Source organism: Pistacia vera, unplaced genomic scaffold, assembly GCF_008641045.1.
Source record: "Pistacia vera cultivar Batoury unplaced genomic scaffold, PisVer_v2 Contig341, whole genome shotgun sequence".
Classification (NCBI taxonomy): Eukaryota; Viridiplantae; Streptophyta; class Magnoliopsida; order Sapindales; family Anacardiaceae; genus Pistacia; species Pistacia vera.
Genome location: NW_022196159.1, coordinates 265,145 through 291,364, shown reverse-complemented (window position 1 = coordinate 291,364; position 26,220 = coordinate 265,145). Strand labels below are relative to the sequence as shown.

Sequence of the window (26,220 nt, the reverse complement as noted above, 5' to 3'; positions counted from 1 at the left end):
CGCAACCATTTCCTCCGGCGGATTCCGAGCTATATGCGTCCTGTATTGGTAGACGTCTACGCTAAGTGCGTATTGGTCAACTGCTTTTTGTATTTCCTCTCCTGTGGCCACTGACATAATTTCTTGCAAGGGACTGGCTAGGGCATCCTACACTGGTGAGCTTGTCCCCTTGTCTATCTTGGTCGCTGAAGGGTCCATCTCTTCTACGGTCTGAAAAAGAGCGACATGTAGGGATTACTCAGTCTTCGTACAAAGTTTCATATGATGACGTGGAAGAACAGAAAAACACAATGTGTCTTCCTTAAACCCTAGAAAAAACCTAAGAATCCTTGGGGACCACCTCCAAAGATTCATGAAAAAAGCTCATTCTTCATTCGACCGCCCATAAACACCCATTGTTATCGCATGGTTATCTACAAAACAGAAAAAGGAAAGTAATGGAAGGATCTTCCTTACCTCTTGGGTGTGAGGATTGAACTTTCTGCTATGAACGTCAGATACGCACCAACTCAAAGGATGGATAATCTGGTCTCGCGAAAGCTTCTTGCTTTTTCTAAAAGAATGAGTGTGGTGACATTGCTTAAGGCAAGCCTGGGATTTTATAGTGGAGAAAGTGGCGATTGGCCTTCCTGAGGCTAAGCGACATGTGGGCGGATATCATCTCTCGCTGTTGATCGCGACCATGTGTCATCAATCAGCGAGAAGGAGTAATCGCCACGCTTTGAGAAATTCAATCGTTGCTTCACTCCATTGAAATAATCGAGCGACCGTTCGTTTCCCTCCTCCACATTTAATGCACTCTCATTAATTGACTTGATAAAGAATGTCATTTTAGCATGGCTTACATTTAATGCGCATGGATGACACTTATTGCGCACAGGGCACGTTTGTCAGAATAAAGGGTACTTCATTAATGGATTAGCTGCAAAGCGCAACGGATAACATCTGAAGAGGTCGTTGGAAAAGAACACTCTTTGTCGCATGTCAGTTGCAGAGCGATGTGATTGCTTGCCTTCAGTAGAAATATGCTAAGTATAACCAGGTCGCGGACCTCGGTTAAGATAAGAGGCACACACAGAATATGGTCTAATCCAAGTCGCCGACCTTGTGGAAGGAGACCATATTAGGTCGCTCTTACGAAAATATGTTACGACCTCCTTGTAGCCAGGTCAGATCGACCAGGTGTCATTCGGGACATATCAGATCAAGACATAATTGTGAAGTTCTCAAGGTTCGATTCTCAAACCTTAAAAACTAGGGGACTTNCCTGTGTTGATTATAAAAGATATGAATATCTGATACCATCCGTTTTTGGATTTTATGAACGTACAAGTTAGCTTTCAGATTTTCAAATGTATACATATACATATCTTATGTGTTTATGCTTTCAAAACGAATCCAAACGAATGTTTTAATGAAAAAAGTATTTAGAATACAGGTTTTTAGATTCTCACACGGCACGTCTCGGCCGCCCGAGTCTCAGAGGTGCGTCTGGAGCTTATGGGGTAGGGAGGGTCGAGGCGGGTCATATCAGTCTATGTATGTCGGTTTCTCAGCAACAACTGGCACAATTACAAGTGACCATCATATTCTAGGATGGAGCTTTAACAGAAGCGGACAAGCACAAAACCTTGATTTCTCCAAGCTTCCTCCTGTTCCTGCACACGGGAAAGCAAGTAAGAAACGTGGACTACTAATGATTGTTTTGATTGTAGTAGCAGTGGCTGTGTTGTTGATAGTAGGCATTATAGCTGCTTATATTGTATGGAAAAAAAAATATGAAGAAGTATGTGAAGACTGGGAAAGGGAATATGGTCCTCAAAGGTTCCCCTACAAGAATCTCTATAAAGCAACCAAAGGTTTCAAGGACAAAGAACTTATTGGAAAAGGAGGTTTTGGAAAGGTTTATAGAGGCGTCCTTCCTTCTAATGAACAAATCGTAGTCAAGAGAGTCTCTCACGATTTGAAACAAGGGATGAAGGAATTTGTGGCTGAGATTGTTAGCATGGGAAGGCTAAGGCATAGGAACTTGGTGCAACTCCGCGGCTATTGCAGGCGAAAGGGAGAATTTATTTTGGTCTATGATTATATGCCAAATGGAAGCCTGGACAAATTATTACACAGCAATACAGAGCCAAATCTTAATTGGTTTTAGCGATTTCGATCATTAGAGGAATAGCTTCTGGCCTTCTTTACCTCCATGAAGAATGGGAACAAGTTGTCCTACATAGAGATATAAAACTGGGTAATGTTCTACTGGATGCCGAACTAAATGGGAGGTTAGGTGATTTTGGCCTAGCTAAACTATATGACCACTATAGCAATCCGCAAACCACTAACCTTGTGGGAACTGTAGGTTATTTGGCTCCAAAGCTCATTAGAACTGGAAAGGCAACTACCAGCACAGATGTATTTGCTTTTGGGGCTTTCATGCTTGAGGTGGCTTGTGGAAGGAGGCCTATAGAGCAACAAGGTTATGGAGTGGTATATTTGGTTGAATGCGTAATCAATTGCTGGAAAAGAGGAGCTATCATCAATACCNAAACTAACATGTGCTATATAAAATTAATGAATATTAATTACAAAATGAAAATTCTGACACCAGTGATGTGAAACAGACAACTTGTTGCACCCAAAATATCTTTCCAGCTATTGCTGCATTAGTATTGGTTTTTCAGAGTTCAATTAGCTAAGAGAAAGAAAGGTTTTTCGTGGATGAGAGAGCTGAAAACAATAAGAGTATAATAAAACTACTTTAAAAAAAAGGCTGTATTTTCATTCACAAAACAGGGAGATATATGGTCATATTGCATCACTGTTACAACAACTTTTCAGTGAGAATAATCTTTAAATATAATACAATCTAAACTACTCTTAACTAACACAAATTGCATTGAGATATTTGACCTTAATCACCGGCTGTCTTCACTTAAAACATCACACATTACATTTCCAAATTAGACAAAAATTGCACTTGATAGACAACCCTTTTTTTAGCTCAAAACTGGCGCCAACGATTCAAAACTAATTTGCAAAATAGTTTCCAGCAAAATATCATTTACTTTAACAATTAGAAAAGGTGTTACAGGTGAGTAATTATGCTTTAGCGGCAATATAACATAGATTTCCTAGTCCCATAAGCCGTGAACAGTGACAGATCCAGGATTTTTGTTGAGTGGGGCCTCTGCGACTTCGTCATTGTTTGCTAAACAACTAGTAAAAACTTTAAAAAACTATGAAACTTTAAGCAAAGAAAATAATACAATATCAAGAACCTGAGAAAAAAGAATGTAATAACACAATACTTTCATATTTGAATAAATTCATGAGAAGCAAAATTTTGAGCAAATGTGTTAATTAAACCTTGAGCAAAACCTTCTTTTAATTTTTTTTTTTTTTTTGTTTTTTTTTTTTTTTTGCTTCTAAAGATTATAATATAAATTTTCATGACTTTGACCAGACCTAACCTAAGTTAAAGTCAACCAAAACTTAAATCAAGTCAACATTGTGTTGACTATTAATATGAATTAATAAAATAAAATAAAAAAAGAATTTTCTTGATATAAACAAAGATAGTAATTCAAATTTATTTATTTATTTTGAGTAGCAGAATTGTGACGATTGAAATGTATAAAATTGGTGGGTGAAAAGTGAAGAATAACATCTTTTAAAATATAGTTAAAGTTTTAATTTGGGAAAGCAAGTTCATTCTTAGACACAAAATACAAAATAAACTCACAAGATCTATGTCTTTTCCCCTCAAATTAGAATAAAAAACCTCCAAAAAAGAAAGTATGATTCAACCCTAAAATAAACTAAATTGAAATGAGCAATGTACATACATAAACTGATAAAACAGAAAACAGAGCTAATTGTGATATCTTGAGTAGTGAAAGCTTCAACAATTTTAGTCTTAAAAGTTTTAAGATTGAATAGCATGAGGAAGAGAATGAGAGAATGAGAGTCAAGAATTTTGAGGATAAAATCATAAAAAATAGGTGGAGGCGGAAGAAAGTTAAGAGAGTTTTAAACTTTTAATATGATGTGGACTTAGAATATATATATTAATAATAAGTTTTTGGTGGGCTAAATATATGTCTAATAATTCTCATTTTTTTAAAATCTAGTGATAGACTTGGGCATATATGTTAATAACAACTTTTGTGGGTCTATATATTAATATTTTTTTTTTAAACTTGAGGGTCAAATGGGCTGAATCCGCCCCTGGCCGTGAAGGAACACATTTAATTACGGCACAGATAAAAAAATATTACATTTGGAAGTAACTATTTAAGGTTGCCTTGTATAGTTGGTGATCTATTATAAGCACTCATTTTATTTTTAGTCTTCTGTGACTGTGACTGGTGTCCGCACAAATTGTTAATGGTCAATACAAAGAATATGTCAAGAAGGAGAGTTTCTTTAACCAATGGCTTGCTGAAATTCTCTTTCTTTGTCACCCAGTTCACCGTTGTGGTGGATGCTGCAGTTTCTGATAGCATCACACGAGGACAAGGGCTAAAATGCCCAGAGACCATACTATCTGCAGGTAAAATTTTTGAGTTGGGCTTTTTTCCTTGAGATATTTTTAAATATGTGGGAATATGGTACAAGAATACTACGGAAAAAACTATAGTATGGGTTGCCAATCGAGATCAGCCCTTAACTGGTAAGTCAACCATACTTACCATCAACAGTGACGGAAGCCTTGTCATTGTGGATGACAAGATCAGTTACAGGGTGAGTGACAGAGTCTCAGGCCAAAATGCAAGTGCTATTCTCTCAGATTCAGGGAATTTTATTTTAAGAAATTGGAACAGACATATTGTGGCAGAGTTTTGATTATACTTTGGATGCCTTTCTTCTTGGAATGGAGATTGGTTATTGCCGAAAAACAGGAAAAGTATGGTCATTAACATCATGGAAAGATGAAGAAGACCCTAGTGTTGCCGTTGCTGTAATGAAAATGGATCCAAAGCAACCGAAGGAGCTTTATCTTATAAGGGGCTCTAAAATGTCACACCCCCTCCCGAGTATCCCTATCCCACCAAATCCGGGCGCTCCAGGAGACTCAGGATCTCAAAAGGAAGGTGAATATTCTAAAAATATTCATAAAAACAATTCCATTTATAGACGAAAGTGAAAAGTAGTGCATTTACATATTTAAGGTTTAGAAGTGGAAATACACAAAATAAATATTCTAAAAACAAGAACTGAAAATCCGGTTACAAAAAAAAAAACGTAGTATCAGAGTCCACTAAAGTTTGTAAAACATGCAGATCATCATGTGTCAATGCCAATCTAGAGCATAGAGTATGCTCCACACAAACCCGATCTACAATCCTAGGGGAGGAAACATAAAACAGTGAGCTAGGAAGCCCAGTGAGCGGATAATATATTTTATACGAAAATAACTTTAACTTTGAAAACATGCATGAATAATCCAATTGCATGCCACACAACACTAATGCACTTACATGATAAGGCAACAATCACCATATATTTTTCTCGGATGCCATGAAATCACACACTACTATCATATAAAATAAATCAATTATCCCTACTAGCACTTAGGGACCTAGATCATAACTCTTTGAATTAGTCCCTAACTCAAACATGAAGCTACACCACCCGCAATCTACCCTCGAGGTGGCACCATCCGCAGTCTACCCTCAAGATGGTATGAACATCACTGGATAACCATGCTTGACCCACAGTCTACCATCGGGGCGTCATGATATGGTATCAAATATAATCTCGCCCACGGTCTACCCTCGGGGCGTCCAAAATCCCATACCTGCCAATACCTGCCTGGTGTAATCCCGCCTGGAGCTCGTCAAGCGTCTGTCTTGTCCTAGTAGGATATCCCAATCGTTTGGTAGGACGGACCATCTCAATGCATGCATGAGAATAAATATCAAATACTAGCCGATGTCTGGAGGGGGATGGGTACTAAACAAGGGTGATTTCCAATCCGGGAGTTAAACATATTAATAATCATGCATCCACAATTTCATTCCAAATATACATCATGCATGCCTTATGCATATATAAAGTATAATATGATATAAAATTTCAATAAAAAGGCATGTGATCTTGAATGCAATGCTTACCATGCTAAAAGTACAAAAGTGTAAAATTCTATTTACACCCCTTATATTTATCATCAATTTTCAAAATCCCAAAACTTTTAATCTTTGTAGTTAACCCCCAAACTAACTTTCGACCCTGACAATTACACGCCCATAACCGAGAACACACTGCCTCACAAAATTTTCTTTTCTCACATTATCCTCCCTACCAATTATCATCAAAGCATAAACTCAACAAAATAATAAAAATTGGGCCTTATCATTAATAACAAGCCATCTCACTAATATAAACAAATTCAATACCCAAAAACTTACTATATTGGGCCTTAACATTAACAATAAGTAAGCCCACCAATCCAACCAAATTTATCTAAAACCCCAAACAATAATTGGGCCTTAGTTTTATTTTACAACCAAATAAGGCTTCAAAAGCCCATGTCCATTCATTCATTTATGGAATTAAAACCCAACCAACAAAATTTGGGCCTTATTATATTAGGTCCGCCACTATTACAATCAAACTCAATAACTCAAAACAATTATCTTTTCTCCAAAATTTCCCAGCAGCTAAACAAAAATGTTTCTACCAAATGACATTGAGCACAAAGCGAAATGAATTTCCAGCCAACAAAATGAAAAATAATTTAGCAATTCTATACATACCAAGTTCAGTTCACGTTTTCATACCAATATTTCTTTTTAAGAAACAATCCCAACTGACATTACAACATCGAAACAGTAAATTTATGAACACTCAAGGTAACTTCCAGCAACTCCAATTTGCAAAATTCATAAACTGAACCCATAACAATAAATCATCATTACGAAAGTACCAAAACTCATATGCTGCCCATTCTTAAATTTCATTATGCCCAACCACCTTAACCAATCTATTATCAATTTCATGTCTTCTCCTCATCATAATTCATTGCTTAGCATTCCCATAAACAAGCACAACAAAATATTAAAGAACGACATAACAACCGAATTGTCCACAACCACAGATAAATATGAAAACATGCAGTTTCATGCAATACTATTCCACTCACCACTTTCTCCTTTGCTTTCAACTCTAGTGTTCGTTCCTCCTATCTTCTTCACCTATTTGATTCAAAATTGAAATAAGAATTGGGATCTAAACAATGAGGGAATGAAAGATTGAATAAATACGATGAAGGATTGAAAATGCATGCCTAACAGTTAGTACTTTACCCAAACATTTTTTTTTTTTCTGAAAATTCTTCCCCTACAAATCACCTCTCGGCCCTCTTCTACTTCAACCCAAAATTGTTTTTCTCTCTTTCAATTTACACAGGAGAGTGAAGGCAAAATGAGGAAAAAAAAAAAAAAACAAACAAACTTCTACCTCTCTCACCCTTTTTCCTTTCACTCTCTCGGCTCTCTCTTTCTCCACTCCCCCATTCTTCTTCTCCTCATTTCAATTTAATAGAAATCTACAACCAACATTGGCAAAACAAGGTGCCAAAATCGGGGGCTGATTCTCCAAAAAAAAAAAAAAATTCCTTTAATCCATCTTGCAATGGCCAATTATCATGCATCCCTTAGTCTCTGATTCTTACATCTTGCACCCCAAAATCCTTTAATTAAAGTTATGTTTTATCACGATGTCACCCCTGGAAAATTATGTATGTGTCCTTGCATGACACAATATTGGTAAGACCCCTCATCTTTAATCAATTTTATAATGTCGTTGAAAGATTTTCACACTTCCAATTTCACACAAGTGCTCCTGCAAAACTATTTAATAGACCCACCAGGCCTTATTTCTTACTCAAACATCTCTAAAAAGTTTCAATTCTTACACATTACCCCCTAGATTCACATAAATAAAATTAAATAAAATCCGCAAAGAAAATACGGAGTATTACATTGAAATGCTATGGAGGACTAGGGTTTGGCACGAAGGTGGATTCTCCTTAGTGTCTAAAAAGGGAGTAATTGATTTCATCATTTTAAGTTTTTACAACACTGAAAATGAGACATCCTTCGACTCTTCTCCAAAGGAATCTTCTATCATGAGATATCAAATTGATAGTAAGTATGGACGCCTCAGACTAAAGGTATGGTTGAAAAGTATTGATTGTTGGTTTGATTACTGGGTTGAACGAGTTGAATGTGCTGTTTCGTTGGTCTTTTCAGTATCTGCCCTGAGATATTTATATGCAGCTATCAGTGCCTACATGGTTTTGTACCCTCAGAAAGCTAGAAAGAGCAAGATATATCAGGTGGTTGTTTGAGAAGAACACCATTACAATGTAAGGATAGCAGTTCTTCTAATGGTAAAAAAGACATGTTCTGGAGGATGAATGATGTAAGATTTCCCTTAAGACCAAAGAATCAACTGGTCTGAATGTAAAGGAATGTAAATTGGCTTGCTCAAATAACTGTTCCTGCACTGGGGTTGCTTATAACAGTAGTTGTGTGAGTTTGCTATGGTATGAAGAGATATTGAATCTAAAAAAACTTTCAAAACTCGATCCTGAGGACAGACAATATATATCAAATTGGATGCTTCCTAAAGCTTCAAAAACCTAGAGATAATTTGTTCAAATTATCAAGTATTATTATAATTTCTTCTGTAATGACTTTCTTTGATGATAAATATATTTTCCAACATAGAAATATAAAGCTACTATGGATACTCATAATTTTTGTTGTTCTGCTGCCTGTTGCTTACATCTTTCCTAAATGGAGGAGAAAACTCAAAGAGCAAGGTAACTATTTTCACGTCATCACTCTATTGTGTGAGTATGTACACGTACTTGTGTTTGAGTTGTAAACATGAAGTTTGTATCTGTAAGCTTATTGTTAAATGGTGAAGTCTGCGATGCCATTTTTGAAGTCAAGTGATGCGCTGTTGTTTTGAGAAGCTTCAATAAATCTTGGTCCTTTGATGGATGCATGATCTAATGGCTCAAAACCCACCCAGCAGGTCAACGGTATAAAAGAAGACCTTTTGCATTTGTGAGCTCTCTCTCAATCTTTCTCTCTATGAGTTGCGATTGCAACCTGGTGTGTTAAAGGTTTTTCATTCAAGTTGTTCTCCTTGTGTAAATCTGTCTAGAGTCTTGTTGAGGGTTATGTGTTCCTTTAAGGGTAGAGAGTTTTCTAGGGATTTCAGGTTTGCGGTGTAAAAAAGGGCAAAGGTGAGTGAGCGATGGAGATGAATCTTGAGAGTGAGATTTGGTTGTAATTTGTAATCTTGAGGTTTTAACCGTAGTGCAGCGAGTCTCCATATTCTGGAGCTTAACGTGGATGTAGCTTGTTTGATCTTGAACAAGTGAATCACAGTATATTGGTGTGTTGTTCTTGATTCTTTATTTTCAGTTTGTGTTTGAGTAATTAGTGTTTAGGATTATTCAATTAGACCTAGTTTACAACAGTGGTATCAAAGCCAGTACCCTAGGGTTTATCTATTCTTGAAATTGGTCCAAAAATTGGCAGAGTCACAATTTAGGGTTTTTTTGTCAAATTTGGGGGTTTTTTATTTAGGGAAGTTCTTGACCTCCAGGGTCTTGAATCTTAAGTCTTTTGTTCAATTCTTGAACACCAAAGATCAATTTCGATCTCAAAAGGTCAAATCAAAGGAAGTCAATCAAGATCAGGTAGTGAATCTTTAGGGTTTGTTTTTTAACCAAATTATGAGCACTACCACACATGTATAAATCTCCCAGTATGATGAGAAGATGAATTTCAATACTTAGAAGAAGAAGATGAAGGCTCTTCTATCCCACAACAAGGTAGGAGTAGCACTAGAGAAGGATGTTACCAAATGGTCTGAAGAAAAGTTGAAAAAGAAGGCGGAGATAGACAAAGAAGCCTACAACTTGATCATTATGAATTTATCTGACAACGTGCTGCAAAAGGTGGATGGTCTGGACACACCAATCGAACTTTGGGGTAAACTCGAAACTTTATATGCATTACAGTCTGCTCCTAATTTAGCATTTTTAAAGGGTGCCCTGTTTTCCAACAAAATGGATGTTTCTAAGTCACTAGAAGAAAACCTAGAGGAATTCTTAAAAATGACATTGATACTAAAAGGAACCGATCAAGAATTAGGGGATTCGAGTCTTGCAGTGATCTTATTAAATTCATTGCCTGATGAATACTTAGTGGTAAAGAATGGTTTGCACTACATTGGATCTGTTCCCAGTGTTGATTTGATAATAGCTGGGTTGAAATCTAGAGAACTTGAGTTGAAAATCCTGAAAAGAAATGGGAATAACTTGTTTGTGAAGGGCAGACCTAATGCTACACATTTAGGAAAACAAAGTGGCAAAAATATCCAACAACATTTAGGTTTAAGGAATACGAAGAAGGGAAAGGCTAATAATAATAAACCTAAATCAGAGACAAAAAAAAATGTTTTCATTGTAATAAGGCTGGACACATTAAAAAGAACTATTATGATTAGATTAAGAAGCAAAAACGGCCTAATACTGAGAGTAACATAGCATCCTCTAGTAATAGCATTGAAATCACTGAAACACTCACTGTATCAAGTTCTAAAATTGCTAATGAATGGGTGTTAGATTTAGGGTGTTCCTTCCATATGAGTCCAAATAAAAGTTGGTTTCAAAATTTGATAAATGGAGAACCTGAAACTGTTTTTATGGGCAATAACCACTTCTGTAGGGTTCAAGGTGTAGGAAATATCACCATTAGACTAAGTAGTCATAAATTCATAATGTTAACAAGAGTAAGATATATACCTGAGCTTAAGCGTAACCTAATTTCATTGGACACCCTAGATGAAGCTGGCTGTAGCTATAGGGCTAAAAATGGATGCATTTCTGTTTACAAGAATGATCAAATATTGCTTGAAGGGGTTAAGAGGCATGGTTTGTATATTCTGTATGGTCAGTATTATCCAATAACTGTTAATTCTACTTTATATCTACTAACATCTCTCCTGCAGAGAAGTGGCACCTAAGGATGGGCCATATAGACCAAACAAGTATGAATTCCCTTAAACAGCAGGAGTACTTGGGCAATGATAATGTGTCAAATCTTAGTTTCTGTGAAACATGTGTCATAGGTAAACAACACAGGCTGAATTTCCCAAAAGGAACTCACATGCCTATAAATTGTCTTGAGTATTTACATGCTGATCTATGGTGTCCAGAGAGAGTTAAATCACATGGAGGAAATAGTTATTTCCTATCCATTATAGATGATTACAGTAGGAAGGTATGGGTATACCTCCTTAGATCTAAGGATGAGGCCCTAAGTAAGTTCAAGGGCTGGAAATTTTGGTAGAAAACCAAGTGGAGAAAAAAGTAAAAGCTCTTAGAACAGATAATGGTTTGGAGTTTTGTAATATTGAGTTTGATACATACTGTAGAGACCAGGGAATTTTAGGACACAAGATAGTTAGAAGGACTCCCCAACAAAATAGAGTTGCTGAGAGGATGAATAGGACCTTGTTAGAGAAGGTCAAGTGTCTTTTATTCACTGCTAGTCTGCCTAAGTCATTTTGGGGGGAGGCTTTAACCATTACTACTTATTTAGTAAATAGGTCTCCTTCTGGTGCAATAGGTTCTAAATGCCCTAAAAAAAAATCGTTAGGAAGAAAACCATCCCTAAACCACCTAAGAGTCTTTGGATGTGCAGCTTATGCACACACCATAGATGGGAAATTGGAACCTAGGTCCCTCAAATGTGTGTTTTAGGGTATCAAGATGGGACCAAGGGATATAGGTTGTGGGAGAGAGATGCTCAACGGATCAAGGTCATCATCAGTAGGAATGTGATCTTTAATGAGTGTGTGTTTCCTTGCAGGGTTACTAACACTAATACAAGTACCTCAAGCCACCAATTGGAAAACTCTTATTAAATCGAGAGTACTCAGTTTGAGGTGGAGTCAACCAACCAACAAGAACAAGAAGCCACTATTGATGGACCAGAACCTAAACCTGAGCACCCACCTATTGATATTGACCATGATGGGGAAGGTGAACATGTGGATAATATTGAGGATGCCCAACAAGAGGACTTGACACTATACTAATTAGCTAGAGATAAAGCAAGGAGGGAAATAAGACCCCCTACAAGGTTCAACTATGTTGATCTCATCTACACATCACTGCTTGCTGGTGTAGAGATTTAGAGGACTGAACCTGACTCTTATAAGGATACCATCAACTCAAAAGATAGCAAGATATGGCTTACTGCCATGAATGAGGAGATGGATTCCCTAATGCAGAACAAGACTTGGACTTTGGTCCCAAAACCCAAAGACAAGAAGCTGGTGGAATATAAATGGTTGTATAAGCTAGAGGAGGGCATCAACAAGTTCGACCCGCCAAGATACAAGGCCAGGTTAGTGGCCAAAGGCTAACACAAAGGGCAGGTATCGATTTTACTGAAATTTTCTCACCTATAGTTAAATTTAAAACTATAAGGCTGATGTTATCTATAGAAACACATTATGATCTAGAGTTAGAGCAGTTAGATGTAAAAACTGAAATTTTGCATGGGGAATTAGAAGAGCAGATTTATATGAGTCAACCTACGGGTTTTAGGGATAAACACGTGCCTAACCATGTATGTTTGTTGCATAAATCGTTGTATGGACTGAAACAATCCCCTAGGCAATGATATAAGAGATTTGACTCTTTCATAGTGGGTATAGACTTCACTAGGAGTGATTATGATAAATGTTTCTACTTTGCATATGTTGATAACAATCATATATATTTGCTCTTGTATATAGATGACATGTTATTAATTAGTAAATCCAATGCCCATATTGATGAATTGAAGGGAAAATTGAATGTTGAATTTGACATGAAGGATTTAGGTTGTGCAAAGAAGATATTAGGAACGCTAATAGATAGAAATAGAAAAAATTATAGCTTAAAACTCCATCAGTTGCCTTACCTATAAAAACTAGTGCTAAAAGTTTGGAATGAATGACTCTAAGTGTGCCACCATGCCCCTAGCTAGCCATTTCATTCTTAGTAATGTACAAAGCCCAAAAACAGAAGCTGAAATGTTAAAGAAGGAATTTATACTGTACGCTAATGCCATAGGTTCTGTCATGTATGCTATGATTAGTTCAAGGCCTGATTTATCCTATTCAATATCCCTACTAAGTAGATTCATGTCAAACCCTGTATGTGAACACTGGAATGCTTTAAAATGGCTACTTAGATATATTAGAAGCATTGTGCATGTTAGTTTGAACTTTTGTAAAAGAAACTCCTCACTTGATCTGGTTAGGTATGTAGACTCTGATTTTGCACGTGATAGGAATTCAAGGAAGTCCACAACAGCCTACTATTTCACCTTGGGAAGTAATTATGTCAGCTGGAAGTTTCAATTACACCCATTGGTGGCATTGTCCACAACTGAAGCAGAATATGTGGCTGTAACCGATGCATTCAAAGAAGCCATATGGCTTCAAGGATTCTTAAGAGAGGTCAAGCTACTGAATGGACTAGTAACTGTCTATTCAGACAGTCAGAGTTCCATTCACTTGGGAAAGAATCCTGTATATCATGAGAGGACTAAACATGTAGATGTAAGGTACCATTTTGTAAGGGATATGATCTCAAGAAGGGAGTTGAACCTTATGAAGATCCCCACTGAAAATAACCCAGCGGACATGGGAACCAAGGTTGTGACACTTGCAAAGTTCAAGCATTGCTTGAACTTATTGCATGTGGAATAACCAATTAAAGCTAAGAAGGAATATGGAAAATACTTGCTACACTAAAGAGGATCCTGCCAGAGAAGTAACCACGGACTTCAAGGTAGAGATTGTTAAATGGTGAAGTCTGCGACGCCATTTTTGAAGTCAAGTGATGCGCTGTCGTTTTGAGGAGCTTCAATAAATCTTGGCCCTTTGATGGATGCATGATCTAATGGCTCAAAACCCACCTAACAGGTCAACGATATAAAAGAAGACCTTTTGCATTTGTGAGCTCTCTCTCGATCTTTCTCTCTATGAGTTGCGATTGTAACCTGGTGTGTTAGAGGTTTTTCATTCAAGTTGTTCTCCTTGTGTAAAACTGCCTAGAGTCTTGTTGAGGGTTGTCTGTTCCTTCAAGGGTAGAGAGTTCTCTAGGGATTTTAGGTTTGCGTGTAAAAAGAGGCAAATGTGAGTGAGCGATTGAGGTGAATCTTGAGAGTGAGATTTGGTTGTAATATGTAATCTTGAGGCTTTAATCATAGTGTAGCGAGTCTCCATATTCTGGAGCTCAACATGGATGTAGCTTGTTCGATCTTGAACAAGTGAACCATGGTATATTGGTGTGTTGTTCTTGATTCTTTACTTTCAGTTTGTGTTTGAGCAATTAGTGCTTAGGATTGTTCAATTAGACCTAGTTTACAACACTTATGAACATTTACATTCATATTTCCAATTATCGTACAAGAAAAGAAAGTAGAGCAGATGGAAACAGGCCAAGATACCTTAAAAACTGAACCATAATAACGACATAATGGCTAAAACATGCAACAGCTTCACTTTGTTCTAATTTCAGATCAGAATTATGGAGGTGCTAATATTGACTCGAAAGGGAAGTCTAAAACATCAGTGATATCAATATTATGAGAAGAACTGTATGGTCAAAATTTGCTTGTAAATTTATATGAAATATGGACTACTACACTTGAACTAAATTTTAGAATGAACTGCAATAATAAGGTTACGTCCATTTCATAGTTCTATATATATAATGTTACGGACACCAGTATTTTTACACTGAAATCTTGTACCGGCCTACGTGTCTCGTGATTCACACCAGCAAACCAAACACGTTTCACGTTCAAATTTTTTTTTTCTAGTGAACGGTCGTTCATCAACTATGGACAGTCGTTCACTTATATGGACACCCGTCCATATTATATAGACCGGAGTCCATGTACTATGGACGGGCGTCCCCATTTAAAGGATGCTCGTTCATTAGTAAATGGAATAAAAAATATAAACAAAATTAAGGGATGGCCATCCATAACTTGGGGACGGTCATCCCAAAAAATGGACAGGCGTCCACATATAATGGACGCCTATCCAATATTTTAATAATAAAATTTTATTAAACAAAATTAATGGACGGGCGTTCATATGGTAATGGACGCCCGTCCATTAACAATTTGTTTAAAAAATAAAATAAAATTGGACAGCAGTCCACAAGGAATAGACGGTTGTCCCTCATGTGCCATAAGTTTGTAGATGCTCTCAACCTTCTTCATATACTGATCTATCAGTTTCCATTCTCGCCATGTCTCTTTCGGTACTTCACATAGTAGCCGATTAATGATGCAGCTTCAATTGATCCAGCATACAAAGCTTTCCTCTACCCTAAATGTACCTCTTCAAATCCTGGACGGCTTATATCGAAAAAAAATAAAGTTCCCTTCTGCCACACCTTTAGGCCTTTCCTTGATCACCATAAGATCAGCTATAGATCTTAAATACTCTTCATTCATTTTGGCTTTCACTAACTATACTGCATATCCTAATGGATTCTTGCACAAATCTTTAGCCTTTCAACATAAAACTGAGATTGCAGTTGTGTTTCCATAATATCTTGAAGGTACAAGCTTGTTATAATGCTTGCCTGGGACAGTAACTACGATCGAAACTCGAACAATCTCATTTTCATCTGGTTAAAGTGCAATTGAACAACTTTTCAGGTGGGCCGGAAGCTGGTTGTGCAGTGTTGCTCGGTTTTAATTAATCACAATTGCCTTGAAAATTCTTCACAAAATTAATTGTTTCAGTTAATAATAAAAGAAAACAAAGTGACTCCCATCCACAAGTTATGGACGGGCGTCCAAAGTTTTTTTTTTAAAATTTTATATTTACATTATGCACGGGCGTCCCTTATTTGAGGGCGTCCGTCCAAAATTAATGTTTTTTAATTTTTTTGTAAAAGAATTGTTAATGGATGGACGTCCATTAAAATATGAACGTTCGTCCAATATTTAGGCCGTTTATAGGCCGTTCATAACCTATAAACGGCCGTCCCTAATTTTTATAAATAAATTTTATTCCATTTTACTGATGGACGGATGTCTTTTAAATAGGGATATCCATCCGTAGTAAATGGACCCCCATCCATATAATATGGACGAGAGTCCATATAAGTGAACTGCCATCCATATTTGATGAACGGCCGTTCACTAGAAAAAAATGTAATAACGTGAAACTTGTCTGATTTGTTAGTATGAATCATGGGACATATAGGTCGGTACAAGATTTTGGTGTAAAAATGCCAGTGTCCGTAGCATTATTGTATATATATATATCCCGGATTTAGGGTAGAGATTACTGAATTAGAATTGCGTCAGTTTTGTTTTGAGAATGCAAGATACATATACATATGTACATAGAAACTACAGTTTCAGTGTCAATTAGAAACAGAGTGCTCTGCCCTTATGCACTGTCAGCAGAAGATTAAAAATTAATTATTGCTTATTAGTTTTTTTTCTTTTTTTTTAAATTAATTTCATGTATCCATTACATGAAATTCTGGGAACGTCTGTCCTCNGATATAATCATATAATACATTATTTTATGTGCACAAACCCTTGAAAGTTGAGGTTGGGTTAAGGAGGGTTACTTTGTTCCTTAAATTACTAAGTTCAAACTTGGATATCACTTACAACAATATTATGACTTATTTGGTCTTTTAAACTTGTACGGTCTTCAACGGATCCCTGTATTAAAAACCAGATCGGATTGATCGGTCGGATCGGTTCGATCGAGACTCGGTAGTATTTTCGGTCTGGTTCAGGGTTTAAGGGGGTATTGTAATATTTCAAATTTATTTGGGGTATTTTTGAAATAAATAAAAATTTTAGGGACTAATTTAAAATTTTAGGGTTTTTTCTGTAATATACTAAAATTTAAGGGATTAATAGTAATTTTTTTTAAAATTAAATTATTGTTGATGTCATCGGTTGATCAGTAACTCGGGCAGTAAAACGGGTTGTCCTCTTATCCGGGTTTTAAAATAATGCAATGGACCTATAGATTAATTAAGATGCGCATAAACTGGTTCAAACACTCCAGTTACCCAAAAAAAAAAAAAAAAAAAAAAAAACATAAACTATTTAGTCAGCATAAACTAATATCGTTAGTCTTTAAATAGTATGTGGTCAATATTAATTCTTATTTATAAGACAGAACGAGGTTTAATTATGTTAAACTTATTTAATTAATAAGGTTTTGTCAGGAATCTTACCTGCCCTGCCCTTCATCACAAGGGATAATATCAAGGATCCTGAATTATTGTAAAATAATTTTTATACCTATGGTTTGAGAATTCATCCATAATACTCCTTTTGTTTTGAACAAACCGTTGAAATGAAGACTATTAAGTTCTGTAGAGTGTAGAGTAAAAGAATTTCTTCACGTAAGTGGTCATTTTAACACGTGAGGGAAGTTAATGCTATTTGTTAACGTGAAGGATATTGTTGATAAATTCTCAAACCAAAGGTAAGAGATGATATTAGATAATAGTTTAGAGGCACCTAGAGGATGGATTATCCTTAGTCAATGATTTTTTATTGTTGCAGAAAGTTTTCTAAATTAGTCAGCTGTCTTCCAATTTTGTTCCTTCCTCTTGTCAAGTGTAAGATTCAAGATCTAACAACAATGACAAGACTTCAGTAGATAAAAAATTGCACCTGTGAAGAATTAAGAAACAAAATTATGCAAATATTTTGCCAGAGTTTTGTGTTGGTTCAGCATTGTATCAATGAAGAGTCTTCCTTTCTCCTACTGCTTTATCTCTTTCATCTTTTTTGCAAGCATTAACTTGTTATTAGCAGCTGATAACATCACTCCTGATGTATCCATCCAGGATGGTGAGACATTGATTTCTTCAGCCCAAAGGTTTGAACTTGGCTTCTTCTCTCCTGGAAAATCGAAAAACAGGTACCTGGGAATATGGTACAAGAAGAGTCCTGAAACAGTTGTCTGGGTTGCCAATAGAAACAATCCTATCCTCGATAGCAATGGAGTTTTATCCATTAGTGAAAATGGAAATCTTGTTCTGCTCAGCAACACAAAGAGCATTGTCTGGTCTTCAAACATTTCTGTGAATGTAGAAAATCCAGTGGCACAGCTCTTAGATACTGGAAACTTTGTTCTTATGGACAATTTTTCCAGAAACTCTTCTGAAAACTATCTATGGCAGAGCTTTGACTACCCATCGGATATACAATTACCTGGCATGAAGTTGGGATGGAACTTAAAGACTGGTCTAGAACGCTATCTAACTTCTTGGAAAAGTGCCGATGATCCATCCTCCGGAGACTTTACTTTCAGATTTGATATCAATTATTTTTTACCTGAATTAGTAATCTACAGGGGATCAATGAAGATGGCCCGTAGTGGACCATGGAATGGAGTTTTCTTTGGAGGCGTTCCTTCAAGTCCAAGTTTGATCTTTCAGCTAGTTATGGTGCATAATCAGGATGAGTATTCTTACTGGTATGAGTCTTTCAACAATCCGGTCGTCATGCTTGCAAAACTAAATCAATCTGGAATGAAGCAGTGGCAAATATGGAACGAGAGGAGCCATAAATGGGATCTCGTGTACTCAGCCCCAGAAGATGAGTGTGGACATTATGGGCATTGTGGTGCTAATACTGTTTGTTGCGTTAAAAAGACACCTATCTGCGAGTGTTTGAAGGGGTTCAAACCCAATTCACAATACAACCAGACTTCTTCTAAAGGATGCGTGAGAAGTTCCTCATTGGATTGTGAAGGCGGAGACAGGTTTACAAAGGTTGAAGGGATTAAATTGCCTGACTTGATAGATGTTTCACTGAATGAGAGTATGAGTCTTAAGGAATGTCAGGCCAAATGCTTTAGTAACTGTTCTTGTACAGCTTATACTAATTCCAATGCAACTGGAGGAGGCAGTGGCTGCTTGATGTGGTTTGGGGATCTGATTGATATCAGAACGGTGGCTGAAAACAGAGGGACACAAGATATCTATTTAAGAGTGCTTGCTTCTGAGCTAGGTATATATATTCTGCACTTATTAAACAGGGTTACTATTTTATCTTCTAGTCTATAGAAAGGACTAACGCTAAGGTTCTGTTCTGAATATTTTAGGCTATAGTTGTTGAGTCCCAAATTCGATTCTTAATTGAGTCTCAAGAGTTTCGCATTTGATATTTAAGTTGGGGTTTGAATATATGGTTTCACTTAACAATGGTAATAAGTTTATATACAGGATATGTACATAGAAGATCGATGTCTTCAAGGAGGATTATTTTAAGGACTCAAGACCTTTCGTTCCCAACTTAGCAATCAATGTGTCTATTTTATGGTAAATTTGCGCAGATTGTCATAATAATAATCTTAGTTATATTTCTTCGTAGAGACAAAGACAAGCAGCAGGACTTCAGCAGATCAAGAAGTTAACAAGAATAAAGGAAACAGTAAGCAACTATGCAAAATTGTCATACCAATAGCGTCTCTAACAATCGCTATTCTTGTCATCATTATTCATTACTGGTCGAGAAATCGTAGAAGGAAAGGTAAAACTTTGGCTCAGCATGATTTGAGCAGCATATAATAACACCCTCAATGTCATAATTATAATTTTTTTTTCACATATCCAGAGGAGGATCTGTTGCTATTTGATACAGGTTTGGGCAAAAAATCTGATGATTTGGAGCTCACTGAAGTAAAAAAGCTTGGAAACAATAGGAGAAAAGAAGTTGAATTGCCATTATTCAGCTTTGTTAGTGTTTCTGCTGCAACTGATAATTTCTCAGTCACCAATAAACTTGGTGAGGGAGGTTTTGGACCTGTTTATAAGGTAAGATTTTATGTCATTAGCAGCATCTTAGGCTAATTGTTACTGGAACTCAAGAATAAAACCTTGCAAAGGTTAATAAAAGAAGTAATATGTCAGGGAACCCTACTGAAAGGGGATAAAGTAGCTGTGAAAAGGCTTTCAAAAGCATCGGGACAAGGATGGGAGGAATTAAAAAATGAAGCAGTTCTGATAGCCAAGCTCCAGCACAAGAATCTTGTTAGACTGTGGGGCTGCTGGATTGAACTAGATGAAAAGATACTCATCTATGAGTACATGCCGAATAAGAGCTTGGATTTCTTCCTCTTTGGTTTGTAATTCTCAGTTTCAAAAATATATATTTGATTGCACATTATTGATGTTCCCCTTCATTAAGGTTGACTCGTTTCTTCACTCGTATCTGATTCACTTAAGCTAAATAAGATCCTACAAAAAGCAGGTTATTAGACTGGAGGACACGTGTTCAGATCATTGAAGGGATTGCTCAAGGGCTTCTCTATCTTCATGAATACTCTATCATGCGAATCATTCATAGGGATTTGAAGGCTAGCAATATTTTGTTGGACAAAGACATGAATCCTAAAATCTCTGATTTTGGCATGGCAAGAATATTTGGAGAGGATGAGTTACAAGCAAAAACAAGACGGATTGTTGGAACATAGTATGTAAACTAAATGATGCATCTAAGTTTAAAAATCATGCATGCAACATAGTTGCTCCTTACTGGAGTTATGCATTTACTATTATCATGAATGAACTAATTATATCATATTGATTATGGACTTGCAGTGGATATATGTCCCCAGAGTATGCCCTTGAAGGTGTCTTCTCCATAAAATCTGATGTCTTCAGCTTTGGAGTGTTGTTGCTTGAAATTATTAGTAGCAAGAAGAATACTGGCTTTTATCAGACTGATTCTCTCAATCTTCTAAGTTATGTGAGTAACAAAACCTGAATCACATTTGTTAAGCAATGGTCAATTAGAACTTCAATTAATTTGTTTTAACTTATGTGTGGATGCAAGGCATGGGATATTTGGACTAGTGGCAGGGGACTGAACCTGATGGATCCAGAATTAGAAGATGAATCCTCAGAGCTTATAGTGGCAAGATATGTAAACATAGGGCTGCTTTGTGTTCAAGAAAGAGCAGAAGATAGGCCTACCATGTCTCAAGTCGTCTCAATGCTTACGAACCAAAGTGCAGTATTGCATTCTCCAAAAGAACCTGCATTTTCAAATGTAAGAAGTTCCAAAAGTTTAGAGTCATATAGCATTGAGTCAGAGAAATACTCTGTGAATAATCTAACTGTTACAGTTATGGAAGCTCGTTAATGCTATGGACTTCCATACTCCAATTATGATTGTATATGTATCATTTTTGTGGACTTATCTCTGTTGTTTTAGATCAATATAGCAAAGGAATTATGAACTTGTCGGTGTTTTCACCAAGACAGTTACATGACCTATAAATTCTCAGATAAGTGCAATGTATCTCCTTGTCACATTGGAGGTTTCAATATTTTTATTACTTTAAAGGGCAGAATAAGGAGGTTTAATTTAGAGTAAATCACTTTTTCCCACCCATGTACTTTTAAATTAAATACCATTTTATTACTCAAATTTATACTTCGTTTCTGATTTTAGCATCGTTGTAACCCTGTACCACTACCATTCTCTTCTCCAATCATCACTCACCAAAACTTCTCAAACCTTACTCCCGTCGACTCCGCCAGTCGTTGGCAATTGAGCGATTAGAGTTTATGCAGTCGCCCCTCCCAAGTTAAATTCTGATATATCCCAACCAATGTTTTAAAACCCAACCCGGAGTGAAACCCAGCAAAGTTGCCGGGTCCTAGGTTGACCGGTTTAACAGGTTTGACCAACTGTCAAATCGGTTGACAAAACTTCTAAAATTCAACAAATACATCCCTGTTAAGTCTCTATAGGTTTGAAATTTGGCAAACACACCCCAAATACAAATCCGCCAACGCTTGGTTGGTGGTGGCGACACTCAAGATGCAACCCCAATCGTCCCTTGAGCCCATTCCCCTTAAAATATACATAATATATGGTCGAAATAGGTTCGATTTGGGTCAGATCTCACCGACGCCGGTGTCGGCATTCCAGGTCAGATCTCATCGACGCCGGCGTCGACAACCCTCCTCATCACCTGGAAATTACTCCCCTTTTCCTCCCGACCAGAACCCACCTCACCCCACGCCCATTAGCCTCACCAATCACCAACAAAAGTCAGTTGTTGCTACTGTCAGTTTTGTTCGATTTTCGGTCGATTTACTCATCGGAAATCAACTCCGTCACCACCATTGCATTCACTGGCACTTTCTCTTCAAAAACCCTAACATCATGACTGTCAATTGTTCGTCGATTATCTCCCTAAATCCTAGGGTTTTGGGTGAATAGAAAAAATATAAATCTGACCTATTGAAGCTTTTGGGTCCTGGTTGAACCAATTAAACTGATCGAGCTAGGTCAAGATTAAAATATTGATCACAATCATAAAAATCTAACCTTTAATCACTAAAAGACTTATTAATCCCTTATCTTTAAAAATTTCAATAATTTGAATCGAGTTTGTTTTTTTGAGTAATAGAATGGTATTTTAAAAATAAACGGGTAGAAAAGTTTCGTTGAGAGTAGAAAGTAGAAAAAAGTCATTAGCCGGCTTAATTTAATATATTCTCAGTCTTGTGTCGGTAATGACGCTGGAGAAAGTTTTTGTCGACCTTATGTGCCGGGTCAGAATGCTGACTTGTTGCATTAGTCTAATTATTATGTGTCATTTAGCCGATTTTTCGGAATCTAACTATATATGTAACATACTTTTCTCTCCCTCTCTCAAAAGTCAGTCCGATCATTATATGACACCTAACATATATTTAACCTTTTTCTTTCTTTGGTTTCTCTGCAATTCTTTCTTATTTCTTTTATTTTCACCTTAGCATTCATGTCAAATCATTTATTTCTTCAGCATCAGCGACAGGAAGAGTTGAGAGGTTGTCAATGGCATGAGAGAACGAAAGAGTTGAGTTAAGAGTGTAGAAGAAGGTCTGTAAACAAAATGTTAGGGTAAGATTATGAAGTGGAATATTAAAAAATATATTATAAAGCCACTTGGCTTATAATAATTGAACTGACGTACGTGGGGAAGACTTTCTGATTATTTTGACGAAGAGGAACCTGCCTCGCGTTGCCTTTGGCGGAAAGATTCATAAGGGATAATATCAAGGATACCCCTGAACCATAGTTTACTATTATTTTAATACCTACAATTTGAAAATTAGTCCTTAATATTCCTTTGTTATTAATAAACCGACAACAATAGTTTGGTAAATAAACATACATTTAAGACTATTGAGATATGTGGTGTAAAAAGGATGTCTTTCTGATGGGGTTAATCCTATTTGTTTACAACAAGGGTATTGTTGATAAATTCTCACACTATGGGTGTAGTAGGGAAATACTTTAGAGGCTATATAAAAATTTCTGCGAGTCAAAGAATGTTTATTGATAGACTTTTCCAAATTAGTCTGCTGTCTGCCCCTTTGGTTCCTTCCCCTTTGTCGTTCAAGATCTAACAACAATAACAAGACTTTAGTAGATAATTTTTTTGTGTGTAATTGTGTTGGTTCAGCAGTGTATCAATGAAGAGCTTTCCTTTCTCCTACTGCTTTAGCTCTTTCATCTTTTTCGCGAGCATTAACTTGTTATTAGCAGCTGATAACATCACTCCAGAAGTATCCATCCAGGATGGTGAGACATTGATTTCCTCAGCTCAAAGGTTTGAGCTTGGCTTCTTCTCTCCTGGAAATTCGAAAAACAGGTACCTGGGAATATGGTACAAAAAGAGTCCTGAAACAGTTGTCTGGGTTGCAAACAGGAACAACCCTATTCTCGAAAGCAATGGAGTTTTATCCATTAGTGAAAGCGGAAACCTTGTTCTTCTCAGCAAAAATAAGAGAATCGTCTTGTCTTCAAACATTTCTGTAAATGTAGAACATCCAGTGGCACGGCTCTTAGATACTGGAAACTTTGTTATTATGGATAACTTTACCGGGAATGGTTCTCAAAACTATCAATGGCAGAGCTTTGACTACCCATCAGATATACAGTTACCTGGCATGAAGTTGGGGTGGAATTTAAAGACTGGTCTAGAACGTTATCTAACTTCATGGAAAAGTGCTGATGATCCATCAACCGGAGACTTTACTTTCAGATTTGACATTAATTATTTGTTACCTGAATTGGTGATCTACAGGGGATCAAGCAAGATTGCCCGGAGTGGACCATGGAATGGAGTTTACTTTGGAGGCATTCCCACAAATCCAAATTTGGTCTTTGAGATAATTATGGTGCATAATGAGAGTGAGTACTCTTACTGGTACGAGCCTTTCAACAATCCGCTCGTCATGCTAGTAAAACTAAATCAGTCTGGAATGAAACAGTGGCAAATGTGGAACGAGAAAAGTAATGGATGGGATCTCGCGTACTCAGCCCCAGAAGATGTGTGTGGACATTACGAGCATTGTGGTGCTAATACTGTTTGTAGCATTAACAAGACACCTATTTGCGAGTGTTTGAAGGGGTTCAAACCCAATTCACAATACGACCAGACTTCTCAAGGATGCGTGAGAAGTCTGCCATTGGATTGTGAAGGCGGAGACGGGTTTATAAAGGTTGATAATATTAAATTGCCTGACTTGATAGATGTTTCACTGAATGAGAGTATGAGTCTAAAGGAATGTGAGACCAAGTGCTTGAGTAATTGTTCCTGTAAAGCTTATACCAATTCAAATGCAACAGGAGGAGGCAGTGGCTGTTTGATGTGGTTTGGGGACCTAATTGATATCAGAAAGCTTGTTCAGAACAGAGAGTCACAGGACTTCTACTTACGAGTGCCTGCTTCAGAACTGAGTATGTTAATTTTGTGATTTAATTAATTGGATTACTATATTCAGTTCTAATCATTATAGCCATCTGAATATCTTAGGCTATAGTTGTTGAGTCATAATGTTTGGTTTTTGGGTTATGGCTGAGTACACTGAAGCCAGAGTCTTCAAGGGAGACTCAAGAGTCTCCTATAAGATGGTTAAGGCTGGGTTGAATACCTGGTTCCTTTAATTCTTGTTAGGACTCAAAGTCCTTTCATTTCCAACTTAGCATTCAATCTATGTCTTTTCTATTGTGAATTTGTGTAGAATGTCTTTTTAATCTTCTTCTTTTATTTTTCTTCGTAGAGACAAACTCTTCAACGGATATAGAAGATAACAAGAATAAAGGAAACAGAAAGCCAGTATGGATGATTGTCATACCAATATTGTCCATGACAATGGTCATTTTAGGCTTCATTATTCATTATGTAAGGAGAAAGCATAGAAGGAAAGGTAGAACTCTGGCGCAGCATGATTTTAGTAGTATTTAATAATATCCTCAATGCCATAATTAAATTTTTCTTGATACATCCAGGGGAGGATCTGTTGCTATTTGATATGCATTCAGGCCAAAAATCTGATGATTTGGAGCTTACTGAAGTAAAGAAGCTTGGAAAAAATAGTAGAAAAGAAGTTAAATTGCCATTATTCAGCTTTGCCAGTGTTTCTGCTGCAACAGATAATTTCTCAGCCACAAATAAGCTTGGTGAGGGTGGTTTCGGAACTGTTTACAAGGTAAGAGTTTATGTCCTTAGCAGCTGCTTAAGCAAATTGGTGCCAGAATTTCAGAATAAAACTTTTGCCAAGGTAAATAAGAAAAGTCATATTTCAGGGAACACTACTGAAAGGGGATCAAATAGCTGTGAAAAGGCTTTCAAGAAGATCTGGACAAGGATGGGAGGAATTAAAAAATGAAGCAATGCTCATAGCCAAGCTCCAACACAAGAATCTTGTTAAAGTTCTGGGCTGCTGCATTGAACAAGATGAAAAGATACTGATCTATGAGTACATGCCAAATAAAAGCTTGGATTTCTTCCTCTTTGGTTTGTAAATCTCACAGTTTTCAAATATTTGTTTGATTATTGATGTTCTCCTTCATTGGGGTTTACGTATTTCTTCACTCATATCTTGTTTACTTGCTGTACATTAGATCCAGTGAAACGGAAGCTACTAGACTGGAAGACACGTGTTCGGATCATTGAAGGGATTGCTCAAGGACTTCTTTATCTTCACGAATACTCTATAATGCGAATTATTCATAGGGATTTGAAGGTTAGCAATATTTTGTTGGATAAAGACATGAATCCTAAAATTTCTGACTTTGGAATGGACCGAGTGTGGAATGATACTGTTATATGATTTTC

The 26,220-nt window shown here is 36.7% G+C and overlaps 2 protein-coding genes across 2 annotated transcripts in view; both read left to right on the top strand.

Moving 5' to 3' along the window:
* The first annotated feature begins 1,537 nt into the window (after nucleotides 1–1,537).
* Nucleotides 1,538–8,350, top strand: LOC116138472 (L-type lectin-domain containing receptor kinase IV.2-like). The gene is made up of 6 exons (XM_031424185.1): nucleotides 1,538–2,019; nucleotides 2,172–2,484; nucleotides 4,465–4,549; nucleotides 4,637–4,740; nucleotides 4,835–5,090; nucleotides 8,253–8,350. Exons 1-6 carry the CDS (start codon nucleotides 1,538–1,540, stop codon nucleotides 8,348–8,350), a joined length of 1,338 nt encoding a protein of 445 aa, XP_031280045.1.
* Nucleotides 8,351–17,830: 9,480 nt separating this feature from the next.
* The window catches only part of LOC116138471, a 21,671-nt gene continuing 13,281 nt past the window's right edge, over nucleotides 17,831–26,220 (top strand). The window contains exons 1-11 of the mRNA XM_031424184.1: nucleotides 17,831–19,103; nucleotides 19,467–19,625; nucleotides 19,710–19,909; nucleotides 20,006–20,216; nucleotides 20,330–20,567; nucleotides 20,696–20,843; nucleotides 20,931–21,234; nucleotides 23,550–24,839; nucleotides 25,163–25,309; nucleotides 25,392–25,591; nucleotides 25,689–25,899. Of these exons, the coding sequence (XP_031280044.1) occupies nucleotides 17,831–19,103; nucleotides 19,467–19,625; nucleotides 19,710–19,909; nucleotides 20,006–20,216; nucleotides 20,330–20,567; nucleotides 20,696–20,843; nucleotides 20,931–21,234; nucleotides 23,550–24,839; nucleotides 25,163–25,309; nucleotides 25,392–25,591; nucleotides 25,689–25,899 (4,381 nt within the window). The remainder of the gene's footprint in view (nucleotides 19,104–19,466; nucleotides 19,626–19,709; nucleotides 19,910–20,005; nucleotides 20,217–20,329; nucleotides 20,568–20,695; nucleotides 20,844–20,930; nucleotides 21,235–23,549; nucleotides 24,840–25,162; nucleotides 25,310–25,391; nucleotides 25,592–25,688; nucleotides 25,900–26,220) is intronic.

Excerpts from the sequence above, each read along its gene's own strand:
- LOC116138472 (XM_031424185.1), top strand. The coding sequence starts at position 1,538 with ATGTATGTCGGTTTCTCAGCAACAACTGGCACAATTACAAGTGACCAT. Across the intron at positions 4,741-4,834 it reads ATGACAAGATCAGTTACAGG|AGTTTTGATTATACTTTGGA; the intron begins GTGAGTGACAGA and ends ATATTGTGGCAG. Across the intron at positions 5,091-8,252 it reads CTCAGGATCTCAAAAGGAAG|TATCTGCCCTGAGATATTTA; the intron begins GTGAATATTCTA and ends TGGTCTTTTCAG.